The following is a 23,530-nucleotide window of genomic DNA, read 5'->3' on the forward strand; positions in this document are numbered from 1 at the left end:
AATTATCGGCGCTCATGCCAGGAGAATACAATGATAATGGTTAAAGCCGTGAAGATTGTATTATGATTTGAAAGATTGACATTCCTTCTGATGACTGTGCAATACCCAACTGTAATAGTAGTTGGTAAAGGTTTAATTCATATAATCGCCATGAGCGGGCTATCTATCTTAGAAGGTCCTATCTTGAGAGTAATCCAGGACCATATTTCAAAAAAAAAAAGAAGGACTAAACGAACCTTTGAGTTAAGTCTTCAATTGAAGGCTTACGATTAAGAATGGTATTAACTTGCTATCGTTCCTTTGACTGAAACTCTTCTGCAATTTTATCTACTTCATGTCATGAAAGTACGTCAAGTTCAGGAGTGTTCTTCATGAATCATGAACGGTGATCATGTTACCTCCTTAGAAGAATTAGATACGAGATGTATGGACTCCGTATGGTTAGCTATTAAGACTTCATGGAAAATGAATGACTACGGTAGGTCAGTGGTGGACCATAGTAAGGCAGCAATGATTCTGCGAGTAATGAGCTGATTACAACCGTGAGAGTTGTATTGGAATGGGTGTTGAGATTGAGTACCACTAATCGGGTCGTGGTAGTGTATAAGTTATCATTGATAGACTAATTAAGTAGAGTATCTACCTATTGAATATTTATTCTTTCTTATCAATAGAGAGTCGTATTATTATACGAGGAAGGTTGCGGTGCAAGCATAGAATTCTAGTAACGATGATGTCTAGAATGAGATCCCGGGTTCGATTTTTGATATCGAGGGAGTTTCAAAGGTGATTGTGTATAAGCTCGAGGAAGAGCATGGGTCCATAGAAGGATGGACGGAATAGCAAATATTTAGACATGCGAAATACGATGCTATAATGCTTGATATTGATATATATACACATATGTTTTGTTCTCCTATGACAAACCTCTATAATTCAGAGGTAGGTTCCAAGCCAGATATTTTGTGGCAGTATATTTTTTCGTATATACAATTCTCTTCGGTTCGTTCTTTTCTCTTCTTTTCATTTCATGTAAGCTGAGAAGAACAACCCTTCCAGAAGGGGAGGTATTGCCGAATGACTATCTATCTGTGTGATAGAAGCCGAGTAGGATACCAGCTATTGTTTAATTGCTTGTCAAGTACTAAAGGCTGGCCACCTTCTGTACTAACTATGCAATGTAACAAGTGTTCATGATCATAGTGATCTCTCAATAAATTCTTTTACTTCTATATGAAGGACCAAGCTTTCGAAGATGGAAGCAGCTAAAGGAAGTAGTATCAGTACGGTGGTATTCCAATCCTAACACATTCGTGATACTAAGGTTGATGAGGTTATTAAAAGGTTATAGAACGCTAACGAGCAAAAGTATAACCAGTATAATATTAGGAACGGAAGGTAGTAGCGATTACGAACTGGAAAAGAATGGGTATTGAGAAGCAAAAGCTCTAATGCTAAAAGCTATAATGAGAGTCTGTGAAATAGACTTGAAAGAAATTGGAATGATCACTTAACACAGATTGAGTTTTCTTACGACAATAGATCATATGTCATAATCGAGATCTCGCCTTATGAGATCCTTGAGGGAAGACAATGTCGATCTCCTTTATGTTAGGATGAAGTTGTAGAGCGCAAGATGCTCGGACCCGCAGTAGTCCAAAGGACCAGGGATATAATAGATCTAATCAGAGGACGGCTGGGAGTAGCCCAAGATGGACATAAGAAGTATGCTAATTTGACAATGAAAGGACAAAGAGTATGAAGGAGGGAACCTTGTATTATTAAGAGTATTCCCTTAAAAAGAATTGATGAGGGTTGGAAAGAAAGGAAAGTTTAAGTCCACGAATTGTTGGATCCTTGGATATATTAAGACATATTGGGAAGTTAGCCTATGAGCTAGCCCTACCCCCAAACCTGTAGTAAGTTCATAACGTGTTCCACGTATCAATGTTAAGAAAGTGTAATTCGGATGCCAGATAAATAGGGGCATACGAGCGCATAGACATGCAACCCGACGTAACCTATATGGAGCAAACAGGAAGGGTTATAGAGTGAAAAGGAACAAGTGCTTAGGAGAAGGGTTATCAAACTAGGCAGAGTTTGGTGGTAGGACCACAATGTGGGAAAATTTACTCGAGAGTTAGAAAGTGCAATGCTAAGAAAGTATCCCTATTCATTTTCTATCTGATTCCGGGACGGAATTCTTTTAAGAAGGGGAGACTGTAATAACCCCAATTTTTGGAATTTTTGAAACCCTTATGAATAGTGATTTTGCTGATTATGCTGAATAAGAAAACTTTTCATGCCACACTATGTAGGGGTTCTGTTATGGATATTCTGAGATTTTATTAGTACTCTATATGGTATATAAGTGTATGTAAAGATCGTCAGAATCCAATTCCGAACACTTTGATTTTTCCCGAAAATCTACCAGATACAGAAAGAATTGAGTATAAGGTAACAGAATAAAAAGGATTTAAATTCAAGGATTATAAGAGAGGATCATGAAAGAAATATAATGTATTGAGAAAGGTTAAAGAAACCTAAGTAATAAGATCCCGGGTATGATCCTTCAAACGATAAACGAAAACGAAAGTTAAGCGAACCGTATAACAGATCAGCGGTCATTAGGCAAGCAATTAGGAGTTAATCAAGGAGGTTAGGGATGATGATGTCATCAAACCAACAAGGTGTGGACAAGTGGAAGCATTATGATATGTGCAAGATGACATAAGCATGACAGGGGGTTTTGTTTTGTTGGTTGATTTTGGGCCATGTAAAATTTACCATGGTAAAAAGCTAAAATATTTTCCAAGGCCAAAAAGGAGAAGCAACCAAGCAAATATCATAAAACACAAAAATTAGAAGTTGACTTTCCCATTTCAAGAAGAAAGCTCTCGGCTAAAACAAACCCAGCAACTTCAAACTGCCATATCTCCTTCAATACTCACTCAAATGTTGTGTTCTATAGCTCTTTGGAAAGGTATTGAGATGTCCTACAACTCTTGTTCACAAGTCTCTTCCAAATAAGTATGGTAAGACCCTCATTTTTACAGTTCTTTAAATCAGACTTTTAGAAACTTCAAAGCCTAACTTTGTGTTCTTGATTTCTTTGGAAAGATCAAGCTTGTAGGAGGCTCCCTAAGGCTTCCTAGCAACTTAACACCTCCCAAGGAAGGTATAAATCTTCACACCCTTTAGTAATAAGTTTGAATTTTGAAGTTTGGAGATGGTTTGGATGGATGAGTAGTAATTTGAATGATAAGCATGATTCGAGCTTAATTGTTAAGTAGTTTAGTTGAATTTGGAGATGTTATAATATATGATTGGATTGATATCCTTGAGCTTATTATGACTGAAATCAGTAGCATTGTTGTGTATCTTGAGTTGTTGTTGATTGGTAGTTGGATTGATATGATTTGGAATGGTAAAAATTTGGGAAATCGCGTAAACATAGCCGTCGTAATGTCCGATTTACTTTAGACTGCTTTTGTTCATAACATTAGGACCTGAGAACTCCCTGCTAGGTTTTGACCATTACCATGTTTAGATAGTTCATGTTACGAGCTTCATTTTGATATGTAGTTCGTTTGATTCCGATGTACGGTTTAGGAGAAATGACCGTTTTAAGTAACGGCGTTTCGCGAACGAAACTTTTCCCCTCGCCTTACTTTGAAACATAGGTTAAAGACCAAAAAGGGTTAATTAGTGTATGAAACATTTATGTAAGGTGTAATAGGCAGTTGGTAAGACACTTGCGAAAGAATCGCCTTAAAACTCGTAATGGCTAATTTATTAAAAATGGTGGAGCCGAGGGTACTCGAGTGACTTAAGAGAATCAGTTTGCGCAAAGCGAGCGTTAGAGTCTAAGTTGGTTAATGTATAGATTTACAAGTGACTTTGGTTTAATTCCAACTTACTTGTTGTTTATAGGTTACCAGACTCGTCCCGAGCCATTCGTAACCCCCAGTCGCTCAGGCAAGTTTTCTATCCGTTATACTGTTGTTGTGATGTATACACTTGTATATGCATTATCTTGTAATAGATGCATGGCGGTTATATTAGCAAATTCTTGCGATATATTGTAGCATGTGATATGGTACATATGCATGCCTGTTTCGTATTCTTGCCATATATATCTGTTGGTTCAGTTGATAATACCTATGCTAGAGAATAGCGGTAAATTGCATATACCCTTAGTATAGGGACCCAAAGGTGAAAACATTTTCTAAAACCGGGAGTCGAGGATCCCGAGTAGATTTTATATATATATATATGGTTATAGTTTTCAAAACTATTAATCGAATAAGGTTTATTCGATAACTTTATTTTATTATTGAATATTATTTCGAATATTCATCTGAGGACTTATGACTCCTTTATTTTATTATTGAATATTATTTCGAATATTCATTCGAGGGCTTATGACTCAGCTTAATTTATTTATTGAATATTATTTGAATATTCATTTGAGGATCTATGACTCCGATTATTTGCTGAGATATATTCTTTATTTTATTAAAGAATAATATTTCGATAATCAAACTTATTTTCGATTATTCAAATAAAGATAGTACTTTTGTATAAGTATATCTTTGATTATTTAATTTTCATTCAAGTAAGAGTTTTAAAACTTCTACTTCAATTATTTTTATAAAGATTATTCTTTATGGGAATATTATTTAAATAATAATATTCAGATATTTTCTAATATATTGGGACTGATTTATTTTACTAAATCAACATCACTCCGAACATTCTTAAAAATGTTTCGCGAGCCTTCAAAATGATTTTTAAAAGTTAGAGCGGATCCCAAAACTCATTTTTATATTTAAGATCCTCCTTTCGAAGGGGATTTAAATACTCGCTCAAAACCTGAGGGATCCGGCTCTGTGGTGTGTTTTATATTCGCAACAAGGTTGCTGTTTTGATAAATGAATTGATTACTTATCCAACACTCGGGAAGTAAAATTCTTGGAACAAGTTAATCCATTAACAGGCATCGCCTGGGAAATATCGGTGAGTTTTCCTTTCCAACTAGATACGACTTCTTGGTGGAGCCGTATCAACAAGTTTCTACTTGCGGAAAGGGGGAACGAGCTTTACGTTTCAGAGTCATGGATTTCATCTGAACTAGGAGTGGCGTAAATGGTCGAGTGGCGCCGGCCCAGCCTTATTATATTGGCCCAAATGGCCTGGAAGTTCCGCTAAGGCGGTCCATTCCTTAGGAGTTCAGTGTTCGGTTGACAAGTAAATCCGACAGGTTCTCCTCTACATGTAGAAAATGGTGGGGTTGCACTACTACGACTGATCATCGTAAGTGGTCTTCCTGGCGTGGCAAACTCCCGTAATGAGTTCATCATCCAATTAGATATTTCTGCAACACTACCCAGAGCACTTCGATAGAAAGGCTACGGTTGGGCGATTGTTGAGTGTTGGCAGGGTCAAGTTTTCAAAATGATGTTTGCATCAAATGAAGTATCTCATAACTTCATTTTATTTTGATGATATTTTAAAGGTTGAATCTATTCAAGTATTATCTTGTAGACTCATCTATGTGATAAACTTTTGAACTAATTATAACTTGAACGGTGGTAGTTCAAGTAGTATTTGGAAAGGATATAAGTATATTAGAGTATCTTGTAACTTCATCTTTTAAACTTATATCTAGTAAATGATTATCTTATGCATGACAAAGATTTTCAGAAAAACATTGAGACAATGTTAGATATATGAGATCACCTTGCAACGGTATTTTTATACAGTTATACACTGGAACTCTGTGTGTATTATGCATGGAAGAGGACTTTCAATATTTTGAAAAGTATATATATATATATATACTGAATATTTTGCGACTTCATCGCATTAAGATATCAACTTGGTTCATTTCTTCTTAACCAAGACTTTCTTGAGTACTATGAGAATGCTCATATATTGTAAGTTATTATAAATATTATTTTGGTGGGCTTGCTGCTCACCCTTGCTTTCTTCTTTCATCACACAACATCAGATAGGCAAGATGAACAGGACCAAGCTCCCAATTCGCGAGCGGATAGGAAACATTCCGCAGTTTCCTATAGGCGTTGATGTCGCTGTAGTTGAGGTAGGAACTACCAATAGGCTAGGCTTTCAACTTTTGATGTATCAGATTATGTATATTATGAATTGTAATAATGGCAAAGAAATGTAAATTTATTCAGAAAACCTTTAAAGGTGTATTGGCAGATAATTGTGGAATAAAATGACTTGTGATTATTTTTGGATGTTCATCTCTGAGACTATAACGTGTGGTGTGTGTGTGTTTATTGTGGGGTCACAGTACAGAGTAGTTGATTAATTATTAAGATTGGGTGTTATTAAGGGAAATGGAACTCGTGACAACCCGGATCCCCGACCCCGGATTTGGGGGTGTTACACGTTGTGTTGACATAGGCCTCATCTCGAGAAGGCCTTGAATAGGGCTTATATTCCCTAGTCCTTGGCGTCGTGATCTTCCTTGAGGGTCTATAATACTTCTCATCGTCTTCCCTCCTGTCTTACTCTAGTCTCACTTGTGCCATGGCCTTAGCTTGTACATCGTCCATCGTTTTACACGAATACTTTGTCAGTTTTTCATATAGAGGAGACTCTCTTTCAAGCCCCCTTTCTAAAAGCCTCTATTGTTGTTGGTACATCACAGTTTGTAATCGTTACCTTTTCTCTATTGAATCTTGTTAAGTAATCTCGCAGTGGCTCTCTATGATGTTGTAGAATCTTATACAAATCACTTGTAGTCTTCTCGAACACTCTGCTACTAGCAAATTACATGTTGAATGCATCCTCCAAGTTTGCAAATGTCTTGACACTCCTATGTGGCGAGTTCACGAACCATTGTAAAGCTGGTCCTGACAATGTTGAACCAAAGCCTTTACACATACATGCTTCCTTTAAATCACGAGTAATGGGTACTATGAACGTTCAGTGTTTATATTGAGCAATGTGTTCTAACGGGTCACTAGTACCGTCATATGGTCTCATTTGCGGCACCGTGAAGCGCTTTGGAATCTCCACCAGAGCTATGTTATCATGAAAAGGCGAATCAACGTAGCTTGTAGGGGTTGCCTTCTCCATTGGTTTTGGTACCTCAGGAATTCTTTCTATTAAGTCTCTCACTTCCTATAACTCCTTTTTAAACTCTTCTGCAATTGAATTTCGAGACTTAGTGCTCCTATGACGTGATTTTCTCCTGTCATTGTCTCCTTCTCTTTCTTCACGGCCATCGTAATATTGTTCATCGTGATATCTCTCTGTGTCATCGTCGTTTTCTGGTACGTCTTCTGTATCTTCTATCTTAACAAAGTTGTCAGTGTCTTTCGTTGGTCCTTCCTATTGACCCCAATCCTCCGCGTCGTCCATGTCCAAACGTCTAATCACACTCAGAATTGTCTTCTTTGTAACCGTCTTAGTTTTGGATTTGGTCGTGGTCAATTCTTTCTTCAGTGTCTCATTTTCTGAATGTATCTTTTCCATTTCTTCTTGTAATTTTTTCATCGCCATTGCCATCTCTTTGTTACCCTCAGCTTCGTCTCCCTGATCTGTAGTTCGGACTTCCACGTTGTCGCCCTGTCATTGCAACATTCCAAACAAATCTTTAGCAAGTTTTCCAAAGATGACGCCAATTGTTTTTACCGAATTTTGTAAGTTAAATGCTAAGTGCGTTGGATTATGTAAAAGAAGTAAAAAGACTATGTTAAAGCAAAGAATACAAGAAATTGGTGACGCGGAAAATCCGAGAACGTGAAAAAATTGCGGGTGGGATTTAGTACCTAACCTAATAAGTAATTCACTAACGATACGGAGAAGATTACAATGATTTAAAAATGATACATCATCATCGTCTTGAGCTAAGTTTCTTTCTCTTTATGACAGTGTTTATGCTTGTGAATGTGTGTGAACAAAGTGCAGTGATTTTGTATCGTTTTCGTGTATATCAGATGAGTGCATGCCCCTGGTGTTTGCTTGAATGTGTGTGTATATATATATATATATTATGTTCCCTTCCTCCCCCGTTGCCTTCTTTCTCTCCATTCAAATGAGCACATTATCCCCTTTTTTCTCTAACCTCCCTCTCCTTTCTCCTGCCTCTAGATATGGTTGCTTTCTTCTTCTGCATTATTCAACTGTCTTCCTTGATTTTCGATGTAGCGTATGACTTCGTCTTCTTATCTTCATATTTCAATATGTCTTGATCTGTTGGCATCCATGACATCTATGTAGCTACTCGTCTGTCGTCCGACTTCATTACGTCTAAAAGTTTTTGACATAACATATATCTACATAGATGTTCGATGAACCAAGAAGAAACAGAAAAGAAAGACGAAGAGCAAATGAGAAATGTTTCTATTGTATATTTCAATGGACTACATTGTAAATTTTAACTATGTAAAATGGTTCTAATGGTGATTTTAATGGTGATTAGGTGTTCTACCAATTCGTTTTTGGAATCCAATTAATTATTATATAACTTTTTTATATATAAAGATTAATAAATAATATATTTTATAACATATCTGATTAATTATTTTAACTAATTATTGATTATCATATTAATCACTTTATACCGACTAATTTCAATTTCCGTTTTTTACTAAAATTATGTGAAATGTTAATTAGATTAATAGGGCATTTTGGACAAATTTCTGAATGTAATTAGCTTGTTAGTTTTTTCGACCTAATTAACATCTCATTTTTTATCGAAATATATATATATATATTAATTTATTAAACATAAAATATCATATCCATTTAAATATGAATAATTATACTAGATAACTAATATAATCAGTTTGATTTTAGTATTAAAAGAAATTATCTGACAAAATAAATTAAAATTAATTAATCACCTATTAATCAGATTAAGTCCTGTTCCGATCTATTAGGAAATTAGGTTAGAAAACGTTTGAAGAACTAAACCCTGATACAGAAGTCTGTTGTTGATTCATTGATTCGTCCATTCCAAGCCCTGAACAGATTGTTGTACAGGTTCTTTATTAATATCTATTTTCTCTCATCTTTAATCGGTTTCTCTATAAAATTTTGAAATTATTTCAAGGATTGGTTTAAATTGCTTTTTCAGCTTAATCAGACCTGATTGCTGTGGAAACTCTGAATTTGATGCATGGATGTTTAATTCTCTGCGAGGTTGGTAAAAATAAAATAGTATGAATTACTATGAAGGGTTGACCTGTTTTTCAAAATTTCTTTAATTTGTCAGTGTTAGATAGCTCTAACGTTATGATTTGTTAAATAGCTATATAGGCCAGCACGTTCCTATGTCTTTATAGGATCTCCATGGTTAAGTTAAAAGGTCTTTGATGTTAATGTATATAAAACTTAAAACTTGCACGGGCATACCGTGCATGCTTGGAGTTGGAGGGATTTTAGTTTCCCTTGCACGAGTTCTCCATATGTTGGAAATTAATTTGGTATGGGGTCATTTTTACTAAGTAAGACTGCAGAATAAAGGTTGATATATGTGATCAGTGAGTCTAGTCTAAGAATTTTATGGTTGCTGTTAGTATCTGCCTCAAGGTTTAATGTTAACTGCGGTTTAATGTTAACTGCCTTTTTTATATAAGTAATACGAGACTTGTGGGATAAATGCTCCAAGCTACTTTGAGAATTTGCTACTAAAATAATCTCTTGGTTGGGTAATTAAGATGTTTAAGAGAATCTAAATCTCTTGTTTTCCATATGTAGATACTCTAATTATGTCTGCCAAATTATTGCAGCATATTCCTTGTCCCTGAACGTAAATTGCCATTCAGCTAGAGTATATAGATCACAGTTTCTGTACAATGCTAAAGCTAATTAGATTTACAAACATCAATACCATCCAAATGTGACCACTCCTGGTTTAGTTGCAGTAGGGATGAAGATCGATTTAAGAGAGAATCTGAGAATGTATGTTTTCTCAAGTGTAAGATCCCCCATAAAAATTGTATTTCTGTAGTTTATGGATTACATAGGAAATGTCATTCCATTCATGGATTCATCATTGCCTCTTCTGCATGCACGCCATTTCCTTTTCTTCGCATGCTTCCCACTTCCCTGTTTTCACTAGAAACCTTGTCGTTCATTCCTAATGTATGTTGCTCGACGTTCTTAAAGCGTCACCGACAGGAAAAACTAAAAAAACACTCGTCTCATTGTCTATCTACCACAAGTATTACACTTTTGTTCCTTGACATCATATAGTTTAGCGCGCAATGTGTGTGCTAATTTAACTGGTTAATGTTTTCTATCTGGTAGACTAGTCAAATTTATCGTTCAAGAAACATGTTGTCTACAAACCAATTATTGATAATCAGTTAATATCACTGTTGCTTTGGCTAATTGTTTGTTTAGTTAAAATATTAGTTGGATGTCTATTCAAATGCTGTGAAATACTATGCGATTAGGGTTTCATCCTATTTGGGAGTTCTGAATGCGACCATTTTTTAAAAATAATAGCTGCAGTCCGCAAACACGAAGCAGATATTTTTTGTTAGCACACGTAACAGGTTTAAATCTTGATGTTGGTATGAAAGACAATGTAAGAAACACTCTTTTTCTTTTGTTATGTCTCTTAATGATAATGTAAGTTCAGCTTTGGCCAAGGTTCAGTAGGCTTTGACTCTGTTTTCTTTGAAGGGTACCCCCTTTCAGAAGTAATTCCTCTGTTTTTTTAATGCAAAATTTTTTTACTCTAAAGAATCTCATAACTTATGAGCAATAATAATAGTGTATCACATATCTTAGATAAGTCAAAGAGGCATCACACATCTAGAGTAGTCATGTATTTGAAATATGCCTGCTAAACACCAAGCACCAGTGGTCTAGTGGTAGAATAGTACCCTGCCACGGTACAGACCCGGGTTCGATTCCCGGCTGGTGCAAAGCCATGAAGATACTTGCTCCCAGTTGCAGTCGGTAGGGTCCGCTGCTAATCCTGAAACATCATTCGGAAAAATGGGTAGTTCTGAGCTTTGATTTTTGCACAATTCTATGTGTTTCTATGTTGTTCTTCCACTTTCCCCCCTCAAAAGCTCCTTGTACTACTAATTTTCAAGTTTCATAATTTTGAGAATTTCTCATGGAACGTATAATTGTAAAAATTGAGCACCATAAACTTCTATCTAGACGATAAAAAAGGTATATGCGCTTTTTTCATTAATCTTATTTTTCAACATTTTTGTTCAAATTGAGAACCATAAACTTCTATCTAGACGATAAAGAAAGGTGTTCAAACTGTGAGTTCTAAATGATCCTCAGCTACTTTGAGCTTGAAAGACTTTGTGTGTTACCAGTTGTGACCCATGCCACAGGAAAAAACAATTAAAGTAAAGTTCAGCGCCTCCAGACACACAAGAGACCAATCCATTTAGAATTGAATAGTTTTACTATGACTTTGACTTATTTATGTTTAGACTTCACTAATCAATCCACATCATCAGTATGCATATAGTGTCTTTTCCAGATAGCAGGGTCATTACTGCACTTTCTAGTGTCTACAGTCTATATAATAAATTTCGTCGTTTCGGTTTTAGTATAGAATAAATAGATTCTTGAATGTTTTAGCTTTGATACAGTTCATGTTAAGTTTTGCATATGTTTAATTAATTAAATGCAATTTCTTATAAAATGACTTACACAAATATGTCTTATCTGGTGGTTATAGACAGCAACATTCTACTTGCTTACCTGGCAAAAAAAACATTTTACTTGCTTGCAGCCGTTGCCGGGTGCATAGAAGTTTATGACTGATGCATCTCGGTTGTAATCATGTTTGCAGGGTACATTGTTGAAATGCTTGCAGGGTACATAGAAGGTACTCCAGATCTGCAAACTTGGTAATCATGTTGTTCATTCATTAGTTTTACCAGTCAATTTACTTCTAGTTGTCAAGCAATCTTATCATCTTATTTAGGATTTCAGGCTTTCAGCAATGTTAAAAGTTGGTTTATATCCAAATATGGCTGGAAAGCCAAGTACTAAATTTAACAATCAAGTAAATTGTTTTTTTACTAGTGTGCTATCATGATTCATGAAACCATATTTACTAACCTTCATTTTCTTTTTTGTAGAATGGCATTTTTCTTTACTTTAATGTTTTCTGCAGGGAAACCTAGGTATAGAGGGAACCTTCTCCATAGTATAAGAAAAGATGAAGTTTACACAGGTTCATACAATTTGCGAGTGCCATTATCATAAAAAGCTTCCTTTATTTATTCTTAATATTTTCTTAATATTTGTTCCGAAGCATTAATAGATTGATTTGCAGGCTTTTGATCTCTGATCTTAGGTTTTTCTAATGATTTCTTTGATTCTTACGGATAGGTCTAAATTGCTTTTCAGGTGAATCGAAGCCTGTTTGCTGTGTAAATGTTGGATAAAAATGTATGTGATGCACGGATGATTAATTTGGAGGTCTTTCTTAAATTGTAGGTGTTAAATTGCTAGTTATGATTTGTTGATTAGGCCTACAGTCTTCACTCTTACACAGAATTTTCAATTTTGAGGGTGAGAGATCTTCGATGTTACACTGTTCTATTTCCTGTGCACTAATAGTCATGGTTCTCGCGAGTCCTTCATATGTTGGTATAAGGTCATTTTCAGTTAGCACTGCAGAATAAATGTTAATGTGGTGAGCAAGGTAGTCCAAGAATTTAATGGCTGCTTTAATATATGCCTTTAGGACTTATGTTAGACCCGGCAATTTTGGAAACGACACGACTTACACGACACCACACGACTATTTAGTGTTTTGTTTGTCTTTTTAGTACAAGACACGAAAATACACGAATACGAAAGTACACGACCGAGATTTAGTGTCGGTTTTGTGTTTCCCTTCAAGTGCACAACACAACACGAAGTATACGACACATATTAATATTATAATTAAATATTAATATTTATAATGAATATATGTATGTTTATAATAGATATATGCATATTTATTTTTAAAATAATTACTTAATTTTATATTACGGATATAAATGTGATCTAATATATATTTTAATATATTTCGTAAAAATTTTAACTAAACATCTTATATTTTTATTTATTCATTTATTTATTTTAATTAATATTAATATTCAGTTTTACACGAAATACACGACACGAAACGAACACGAAAGTACACAAACCCTAAAAATGCCGGTTTTGTGTTTGACCTTCAAGTACACGAAACACGAAAATACACGACACGAAAGTATACGACAAGAACGAATTGCTAGATCTACTTATGCTAGGTGGCCACTTCAATACAAGCGACATGAGATTTGTGGAATAACGCACTTGAAGCTACTGTAAAATTGCTACTAAATCATTTTAGTTGCAGAAGTAAAAATCTGCGAGAGAATCTGAAAATGTGTAAGCTGAATAAGTACAAATATCAATTACATCCATATACGACCAGTCCTGGTTTATTTGCAGTAGGACTTGGGAGTGAATATAATTTCAAGAGAGGGTGCAAATCTCTGAAATGTAAAACCCACATAATCAACTAATTTTTTAGTTCACAATGACATCAGAGATGTCAATCCATTCCTGGCTTTAGAAACACTTCTTTTGCACGCCATTTACTTGTCATCGCATTCATTCCTATGTATTTTGCTCGACGTTCCTCTTAGCATGTTCTGACCTCAAAGCAGCCCCTGCTGATTAAATGAAGTATACACTCATCTCTAAGTTCACCTTGGGTATCACACTTCAGAATTTATGTTCCTTGTCATGATTTAGTATATGCGCTTCAACTTGCCTTGATAATGAGACAATCTTTCTTTCTGTTAAGCTATCTGAAGTATCTATCATTGACTCCCTTTTCTATGATACTTATTTATTTCAGAACCTCTGGCATGATTTAATCAGGAATTGAGAAGCAGCAGTGTATTTTGTTGATGGAATGCTTTATGGGGTAAGATATAGATTTCTCAGTAAGATCAATTCTTATATTGCACAATGAACGTCCCTGAACAGCATTGGCGCTTGCTAGTTTTACTGATCAGCTATTTGATATTTCATGGGCTGGTTTAATCTAAGGGGGGTGTATTCATTTCAGATTTTAAAGGATTGTTAATAATCTATGGATTTTAAAAGATTTTCGTTGATTTCAATTCTTGATGGATTTTGATGGAGTTGATCCAAAATCTTGCAGAGTCTTGCAGATTTTGTGGAGTTTTTTAGAAATCCATCAAAATCTCATGTATTTTGAAGAGATTTCAAGATATTAAAAATGTACTAGCAAATCCATCAAATTCCACAACTTTTTTAAATAAAAGAAAATCCATGGACTTTTGAATACCATCAGATTTTGATGGATATTTTAAAATCCAAATTTAATACCACCAAATTTTGATTGACTTTTTAAAATCTAAATTGAATACACTCAGATTTTAAAAGACTTTTTCCAATCCTTGTTGAATACCTTCAGATTTTAAAGGATTATTCAAAATCCAAATTGAATAATGCTAGAGGTACCAAATTGATACCCAAAATGGATCCCAAACTAGGTGAGATGAGAAAACTGTCAAAGAGGCATCACACATCTTAAGTAGTCATATTTGAAATATGTCTACCAAACACCAAGCACCAGTGGTCTAGTGGTAGAATAGTACCCTGCCACGGTACAGACCCGGGTTCGATTCCCGGCTGGTGCAAAGCTATGATGATACTTGCTCCCTGTTGCAGTCGGTAGGGTCCGCTGCTAATCCTGAAATTTAATTTGGAAAAATAGGTAGCTCTGAGCTTTGTCTTTTTGTTATGTTTTTCTTCGGCTATCATTTTTTTCAAAATTCTCAGTAGCTCCTTGTACAGTACAAGCAATTTATAAGTTTCTTAATTCTGAGAATCAACAGTTTACAAATATAGTTTAAATTTGTATTATGGTTTGTGTATAATTGTATGAAGAGAGAACCATAAAATTTTATCTGGACGATAAAAGAGGCAACAAACGCAGTTACAGCCTGGGTTTGGCTTACTAGGTTTTGGTAGAAATGGATGCAGTTATTATGTTGTCATATTAAGGTCTCCCTTTCCTGATGCAAATATAAATATATGCTCTTTCTTCATTAATCTTATATTTTAATGTTTGTGTTTTGTATTGCATCAAGAAGTGTTTTTCAGCTGTGAGTGAGTTCTGAATGATTCTTAGTTAATTTGAGACCTGGAAGACTTTGTTTAGTACTAATTGTGACCCATGCTGCAGAAGAACAAATAATTTGAAGAAGCAGCATTGTTACATATGGAGAAATTTTAAGCATTAAGAATTGGAAGAATTTAGTTTGAATCACAGAAAAAGGTAGAAAAGCTCTGGATGCAACAAGTATGAGTTTTCTCCACTTCCCCTCAGTTATTGCTTTAAACTTTACTTCAAGACCTTCAAGATATATTTTTTACGCGTATTTCTTAATGCACACCAAGTCCGAATTAGGCCAGTGTGCAGAGTCTGATAGTTAAGTAAAGTTCCGGGCCTCCAGAGTCCAGACACATTGTTGACGAATTTATTTTGAATTGAACTGTTTAACTATGTCTTTAACTTATTTATGGGCTTGTTCTGGCCAAAATAACTCTTCCGGCCAAAATAACTCGAATACTGATAGGTCTATATGATATTGGGCTCCCCGTCTTTGGTGATTGGGCTTTACTAACCAATCCACATCATTATGTGCACGTAGTCCTGATTGTAGATATGTTGGTCATTGCTGCACTTTCTGGTGTCTTATTTGTCTCTGAGTCTATGTAATGAATTTCATTGTTTCGGTTTTAATATCGAACAAGCGGACCCTTGCATCGTTTAGCTTTAACGCAGTTTGTTCTCGCAAATTTTTGAATTGTTGGCTGCAATTTCTTCATGAATCAACTTTCACAAGTCTGTCTCAGTCTGGTAGGTACTGACAGCAACATCTTTACTTGCTCGCAGGGTACATAGAATTTTATGATTGATGCATCTCGGTTGTAAGGTACTCTAGATCTACAAACTCGGTAGCAAATTGTTCATTGTCTAGTGTTACATTGTCAAGCAATATTATCATCTTATTTAGGGTCCGGCGATCTTAAAAGTTTTATAATAAATAGCGCTGGAAAGCTAATCTTTTCTTTGGTATATCCACGGAATGTTAAGTTGATTTATAGCTGTTAAAAATCCTCATGTTCTGACTTCAATCAAGTAAAGTGTTTATTACAAATAGTAGGATCATTATAAAAATGAAAAATGGCCACTACAACTCATCATATATGATGCTATTTGAGAAATGCTAAAGTCTCAATATTGGTTCCCAAAACCGTTCTCGAATGATGAGTTGTCAACGTGCTATTGGATGTTCAATCATAAATGAAATGGACCCCTCGTGTATTAATTTGGATCTCATAAATTAAAAGTTGACACGTGTTATTTTGGGAACGTTTTTGGGAATTTTTTTGGATATATAGCTTTGCTCTTCTAAATTTTTGCTAAATTGATGCTATTTCTAATTACGGAAATGAGAATGGTTAAAGCATTATTTGCCCTGATTGTCATTTTTTTTAGCATGGCATTTTCTTTTCTTTCATGTTTTATGGAGGGAAAACGAGTTTGATAACAGGGACCCCGCTCCAGATTACAAAAAGAAATAAAGTTAAAACACGTTCATATAATTTGCCTGTGGCTATAAAGCAGCAGAACATCTAAATTGTCTTCTTTTATTTATTCTGCTATACTCTGAATTTCTAAGCAGAACTTCCTGTGCCATCATCAGCACATTTAAACACTTGAAAAGGTCTAGAGCTTAGAATCCAATATAAATTTAAGTTGGGGGGGTTACCGTTTAAAGCTCGATTCTGGTCATTGATTATTATAAGTTATAACCTATTAGGTCACGATTTTCTGCTAATTTTGCATTTGAATTTGAGTTTGAAACCGGTATTTCTAATACCGGCAACCAGTAAAAAAAGGTTATTGCTCTGATTTTTCTGCAGATTTTCATCTGTTTTTATTTTGGGTAGAGTCTGCAAGCAGTCACGAGTTATAGGAAAGGAGGGAGGGTCCATATATGCTACCTTTGCTGCCACACTCAGCTATTAGATCAAAGATTCCATCACACGTTTCGATCATTCAGGTCCTGAATTTTCTGGTCCTGGTACTTTCTATTAATGCACAACACCACACCAAAACCTCCCACATTCCTTACAAATTACAACCTAGAAAAACCCCGTACCTCCTATGTGGAGTACAGTACCTTCAAACCCCCAAAGCCTTTAGAGCTTCTCTAATAGAGGTTGTCACGAAATTAGTCAAATCTTACGTGGAGTGACAATCTTGGTTGTCAACCTATTGGAGTTTTATGGTTGTCAAGAAGTTGTCCACCAAGGTCGTCAAAACTCGACAACTTCCCCAAATGGTTAAAAACATGTACAAGTGCAAAATGTATATATCAATATTGTTTCTTTTAGTTTACGTGACATTTACAATTTAATTTAGGGAACACATAGGAAACTGTTAGAGATTACTAACTATTGGAATAAAATATTGTCAAGTTAATATAAAATTGAGTGAAAATAAATTACTAATATATATGATGATTTGTCAAGATTGACAACTATTTTGACAAACACTTATCATCCACGGCCTTTTTTTGCGTATTTAAAATTTTCCACATACTTTTGTCTTGTCGAAACTGAGTCAAGCCATGTAACATTTTGTTCATCATTTCTTGAAGAATATATATCTTTAGTGTATATCTAGTGATGAATGGTTAAATGAGCTCAAGCTCGAACACAAACAAGTTTGGTTCGCTTTCTAAGAATTTTGAAGTGTCTTTAACTAAACGAACATTGATTTTGCTCAACACAATCGAACAAGTCGTTTTGCAAACAAGTTAAGCTAAACCTAAATCTTTACTGAACAGATTCATACAGGCTCGCATTAAACTTGATATCAGTAGTCAAATTCAGATAGAGCATCATTTGTGAAATTTGAAGTTGTATGTGAATAGTTAGATTCTTGTGAACTCTTCTTGCCTTTAATCTTTCGGTTCTAAATTAAAGTATACCTAGCTACCTTGTCAAAGAAAGTAACTCGGAAAAGATAACATAAAGTCGCTAGTCTAGACATTTAGTGAGTAGTCTATAGTGATTAACCATTGTTTTGAGGCTTTATAATTTAAGTACGTGGAAGCACCCCCATATGTGACAAATGGAACTCGGTCCCTCGTAGCAACCCACTCAATAATATGCATGCACATTACATGCTTTAGCACCAAATTTAGCACTTGTGTCACTCAGAGCCCTCTTTTCTGGAATGCCGCATGCTTATTTCTTCAATCAATCAGGTCTTACGGCGGAGCATTAGTCCTCCCATTACCTGTTTTTGATGTTACAGTTGTTTTATATATTCTTTAATACTTCGATAGAGTTGATTCCAATGTGGTAAGTCATGACCATTGCAAATAGTTAAGCGGTGGTACATTGCATGCACCAAGTTTTGGAATCTTTTAGTTACCTGTTCCTTTTGTACACATCTAAATATGTTCTCTAACCACCCACAAATGGAATACTTGTACTTAATTATGTTACAACGTTTATTACAGGTCGTACCACAATGTACAAGTCTGCGGAACAAGGCTAGGGAAAGTAAGTGATCATGTCGATGAGATAAATCTAGTCAGAATTACGGTAAACTGTTCAAACTCGAAATGGCTTTCTGGAAGTAGACAATGTCAAATGTGTTATTTTCATGGATTACTAATACCATGTCCACTTTTGATATGCTTAATTCAAACTTACTCCGACTTTGATTAATTTATGGTCCTTTGGCATGATCAACGCATTCATTGACGACCATGACTATTGGGTGGATTTAGGATCTTGCTAAACATTCCTCTTTTCTTATTGAGGTATAAGCATGTGAGTGAAAATGTGATTAGATATTTATGATTACAACCAGATTAGAAGTCACAGGCTCATAGTTGATCTAGTCTTTTCATCCAGATTAGAGTAGCATTTGGTCTAGAAAAACTGTGTACGTACGTACAAAATCCGATGACTCCCGCACCATTGGTTTGCTTGAATTGCACTTGCTATACACTTGTGGTGTTACATCAACGTTTGATTCGTTCAAAGTTCAAACAAACACAAATGCATATTAATCCTAGTTGGTAATTAGTATGCGCATCCATAACATATAATTTAAACTCATGTAACATGCTATAAATCCTATATTTACTTTTAGAACTTTTTAAGTTTGATGTATGTAATAAAATCACAATAAGTACTGATAACACCATAAGATTTTAGAGGAGTGGTTCAAATAATGAAGCACGGTAGGATGGCGTGAGGCGTACATGGAAATGAGTTTGGAATCCTAGAGAAGCTCATTAAGATGGCATGAGGCATACGTTTAGATTGCAGGCAATGTGGGGGGGTGAAAGAGGATAAGATGTCTGTGGTTAAGAATCTATATTCCTTTAATATAATGTAGGGCATGAATAGGTTCAAATGGTAGAATAAAATATCCTAGACATTGCTAAACTGTAATAAAACAACAACATGATCTATGCCTTTGGTGTTGCTGCTTAGGACTGCAACAAAATGTTGAATTCAAAACTCGTGTGGATCATATACTATTGTTAATTACGCAACAAGGATCAGAAAAACAAGAATAATACGGTATGAATAAAATTAAAAATGTAGTGATTTTTGGTTGTCTGTAAGCCGAATCTGGGACCCTTAATCCGGTGTGCTTATGAAAAAGAGCAGGAAACTCTTGACAAAAAACACCAGCGCACTGCTAGTTGTGAAAATGGAAATGCCGTCCACTTGGCACTAGTGTTGTACTATTCCCCCATTGACTTGTACACTATAACTATGAAATATGAATATGGATAGATAGATGTTAATAATTTAATTATGTTATCTTCTGGGATTAAAATAGATAAGATTCCCCTTCATAAGCTGACATTTTTTTTGTACATAGACCTTAAGAATGTCCCCTACATTGTTGTAAAAACAAACCGAGTTTAGTACTTGCCAAGGGACTTAAGTTTACAGAGAGTTGTTTCATGTTGAAAACATGATTAATGTTTAGCAGAGGGTTCTTACCTGTTGGAGATACTCTTACTTGCATAAAAATTATGTTAACCGATATATAAACTTAGAGGCGGAGGCTCATAGATGAGCCCTGTGGGTGCCAATGCCCCGTAAATTATAAAAAAGTATATAGTATGTAAGTGCATCTCCAATAGTTACATCATGCCTCCGCCATTTGTATAAACTTGTAGTAGTTACTACTAAAAGGTAATTACGTGAAATTTAGCAAATACTCCAAATAAGTCTAGTATAATATATTGTGAAAGCGGCAAATAGTGAAAAGCGGCACTTCCAACAAAAACAACAAACATTTAGCTGGCTAACCATAATCTTGACCCCCCTAATATGTTGCTAATATGTTAATAACCACGAATTAAAATTTTGTGGTGAAAGCAACAATACGTTAGCATATACAGGCAGCACCATGGGCCTTTAATTAATGGACCTTTCTACAAATCCCGGTTACTTATTATGTCCAAAACATGGTTTTGTCCTGTGCTAATTGTCGTGGGTCGGTTACTTATGACCCTACCCGTAAACGTTTTTACAGTAACTTTGACACTCATTAAAATATCTCTATTCAACAGGCTATGTTATTTTAAAATCTACCAAACTAATACTATTTATGTAGTGTGCTTAATGATATTATTAATATTATATTCTAAAAATCACCAATTTTATTAATTAATTCTCTGCAAGACACATGATCAATCCCAATTTTTAAATTCAATTAATCCGTATGCATTCTTTTTTATCGATATATTGCAAATAAACTATTGTACATAAAATAGAATTTCAATTAAATTTAAGTAATTATAAATTATATAATATCATAAACAGTTTTTCTATTAACTTATATATTATTAATTAAATAAAGAAATTAAATATAATATGATTTAAAATATTAAAATGCATCCGATCTACTTTATTATTGATTTTGATAAGATTGACCTAATTAAACAGTAGTGAGCGATATGAAGCAGGAATCAAAGTGATGCACACCTTTAAGAGGCCGGTCAGTAGAGGACATGAAAATTAAGCCAAAAGGTTGGCCAGATTTGTACTTTATACTTGATCTTAAATACCCGCAAAAAGGCCGTCTAACATAGTAAAACTCCCTTTAAATACCTCACTTGTGGTTCCTCATAAACCCCCTCTAAAATCAACAACTACCTTCTCTTCTTCTTAGTCTCTCTGTCTTTCATACACAACAACAACAACAACAGAGACAAAAATGTGTCAACTACCTTCTTCCCCTCGGTGTTGTTGCCAATGTAAGATCGATCAATCTTCTTATCTTATCATACCAGACTGTAACAACCCCGAACCCGACATGTTCACTCATTTGATCCCCAACACCCCAACAACTAATATTAAGCAACAACAACTACAACATCAACCTCACCAAACACATCTTTCTTTAGCTATCAAAGAATCCTTTTCTATTGCAAACATAGCGCTTCCCATGATTCTCACCGGCCTTCTTTTGTACTCTCGTTCCATGATCTCCATGCTTTTTTTAGGCCATTTAGGCCAGCTAGCGCTTGCTGGTGGCTCCCTTGCTGTTGGTTTTGCCAACATTACTGGTTACTCAATTCTCTCTGGTCTTGCTATGGGAATGGAACCTATTTGTGGCCAAGCTTTTGGTGCTAAAAAGTACACGCTTCTTGGCCTTTCGTTGCAACGAACAATTCTTTTGTTACTTGTTACCTCTTTTCCGGTGGCTATTTTGTGGCTTAACATGAGGAAAATTCTCTTGTTTTGCGGTCAAGACGAAGCTATAGCTATGGAAGCTCAATCATATCTTTTGTATTCTCTTCCGGACCTCTTAGCTCAATCTTTATTGCATCCCTTAAGAATCTACCTCAGAACACAGTCCATAACTCTGCCTTTGACATTTTGTGCCACCCTGTCAATAATTCTCCACATTCCTGTGAACTATTTACTTGTTATTAAACTTGGTCTAGGAACCAAAGGCGTCGCGCTAAGTGGAGTTTGGACAAACTTTAATCTTGTAGCTTCATTGATAATCTACATACTTATATCTGGTATTTACAAGAAAACTTGGGATGGATTATCCAGAGAATGCCTTAAAGGATGGAAATCTTTATTGAACTTGGCCATTCCAAGCTGCATTTCGGTGTGTCTTGAATGGTGGTGGTACGAAATCATGATCTTGCTTTGCGGGCTATTAGTCAATCCAAGAGCAACGGTGGCATCAGTAGGAATTCTAATTCAAACCACTTCACTTATCTACATATTTCCATCTTCTCTCAGCTTTAGTGTATCAACTAGAGTTGGTAACGAATTAGGCGCTAACCGACCTGCAAAAGCCAAGCTTGCTGCCATTGTAGGCCTTTCTTGCAGCTTTGTGCTGGGATTTTCAGCACTTTTCTTTGCAGTGAGTGTGAGGAATGTTTGGGCTACAATGTTCACCCAAGATAAAGATATCATTGCATTGACTTCACTTGTTTTACCTATAATTGGTCTGTGTGAGCTAGGAAACTGCCCACAAACAACTGGTTGTGGAGTGCTGAGAGGAACAGCTAGGCCTAAAATCGGAGCAAACATAAACTTAGGTTGTTTTTACTTGGTGGGAATGCCGGTAGCTGTGGGCTTAGGATTCTACTTAAAACTCGATTTTCAAGGACTATGGTTGGGACTATTAGCTGCACAGGCTTCATGCGCGGTGACAATGTTGATCGTAATTGCTCGAACCAACTGGGAAGTGCAGGCAGAAAGAGCTAAAGAGCTAACTGCAGGAGCTGCAGTGGTTGTTGATCAAATTGTGGAAGAGGAGGAGGAGGAGGAGGAGAAGCCACTCAAAGCTGAAAATAAAGATGATTCTTTATGTTAATTAGATAATTTTAGTTAGTGTATAATTAAGTATATTTAGCAGTTTAATTTATTTATTTTTCTTGGAGGGAAGAGAGAGGAGTTTGGAGATTAAATCACTCCTGAATATAACAGGATAGAGTATGTAGTGAAGGGGACCAGTTATATTGGTGTAATATGCAAGGACAGAGGAAGTAGTAATTAATTGAACAGATTTCCTCAGCAGATACATTGATACAACTCTCTGTTTCTTTCTATTTTAACTTTGTTTTAAACATAGTACTAATAACTAAAAATTTAACATCAAATATATAAAATACAAATTATTCATCTCAATTAAGTTATATTAAACAAAAGAAATTGAAAAAAAAAAGAGTTAACATAAGGCTGAAATGAGTGAAGTCACAATGTGGGGGCATGCTGATTGTCTTGTTATCAGGAAACTGTAGATCATTGACATTTTAGATGGAATGATAGGATTATATAAAAAAAAAGGTAAAATATGTGTAGAAACTAGAATACAGAGTGTTAATTTGAATGTGAATCTTTTTATGATTAGACTTTAATATGTGGCTTAATTTATGATTAGACTTTTAAAAATTCAAAGTCT

The 23,530-nt window shown here is 35.2% G+C and overlaps 1 protein-coding gene, 1 long non-coding RNA gene and 2 other non-coding genes across 6 annotated transcripts; all 4 read left to right on the plus strand.

Annotated features, from left to right (window-relative positions):
- Positions 1-8,914: 8,914 nt before the first annotated feature.
- Positions 8,915-18,820, plus strand: LOC141706194 (uncharacterized). Of its 3 annotated transcripts, XR_012568705.1 has the most exons (9): positions 8,915-9,024; positions 9,119-9,183; positions 11,816-11,873; positions 12,143-12,202; positions 12,379-12,464; positions 13,871-13,939; positions 15,230-15,346; positions 15,944-15,983; positions 18,588-18,820. It is a non-coding gene; the product is annotated as an uncharacterized LOC141706194 (long non-coding RNA). The 3 variants fall into 3 exon arrangements; XR_012568703.1 differs by having other exon boundaries at positions 11,816-12,202; XR_012568704.1 differs by having other exon boundaries at positions 11,816-12,202; positions 15,230-15,322.
- On the plus strand, positions 10,849-10,919 carry TRNAG-GCC (transfer RNA glycine (anticodon GCC)). The gene has a single exon. It is a non-coding gene; the product is annotated as a tRNA-Gly (tRNA).
- On the plus strand, positions 14,611-14,681 carry TRNAG-GCC (transfer RNA glycine (anticodon GCC)). Its single transcript has one exon. It is a non-coding gene; the product is annotated as a tRNA-Gly (tRNA).
- A 2,400-nt stretch (positions 18,821-21,220) lies between the features above and the next one.
- On the plus strand, positions 21,221-23,135 carry LOC141708177 (protein DETOXIFICATION 49). The gene has a single exon (XM_074511675.1). The coding sequence runs from the start codon at positions 21,320-21,322 to the stop codon at positions 22,940-22,942; it is 1,623 nt and encodes a 540-aa protein (XP_074367776.1). The 5' UTR covers positions 21,221-21,319; the 3' UTR covers positions 22,943-23,135.
- Positions 23,136-23,530: the final 395 nt, after the last annotated feature.

The sequence above is a fragment of the Apium graveolens genome, chromosome 2 (assembly GCF_009905375.1).
Source record: "Apium graveolens cultivar Ventura chromosome 2, ASM990537v1, whole genome shotgun sequence".
NCBI classification, from domain to species: Eukaryota; Viridiplantae; Streptophyta; class Magnoliopsida; order Apiales; family Apiaceae; genus Apium; species Apium graveolens.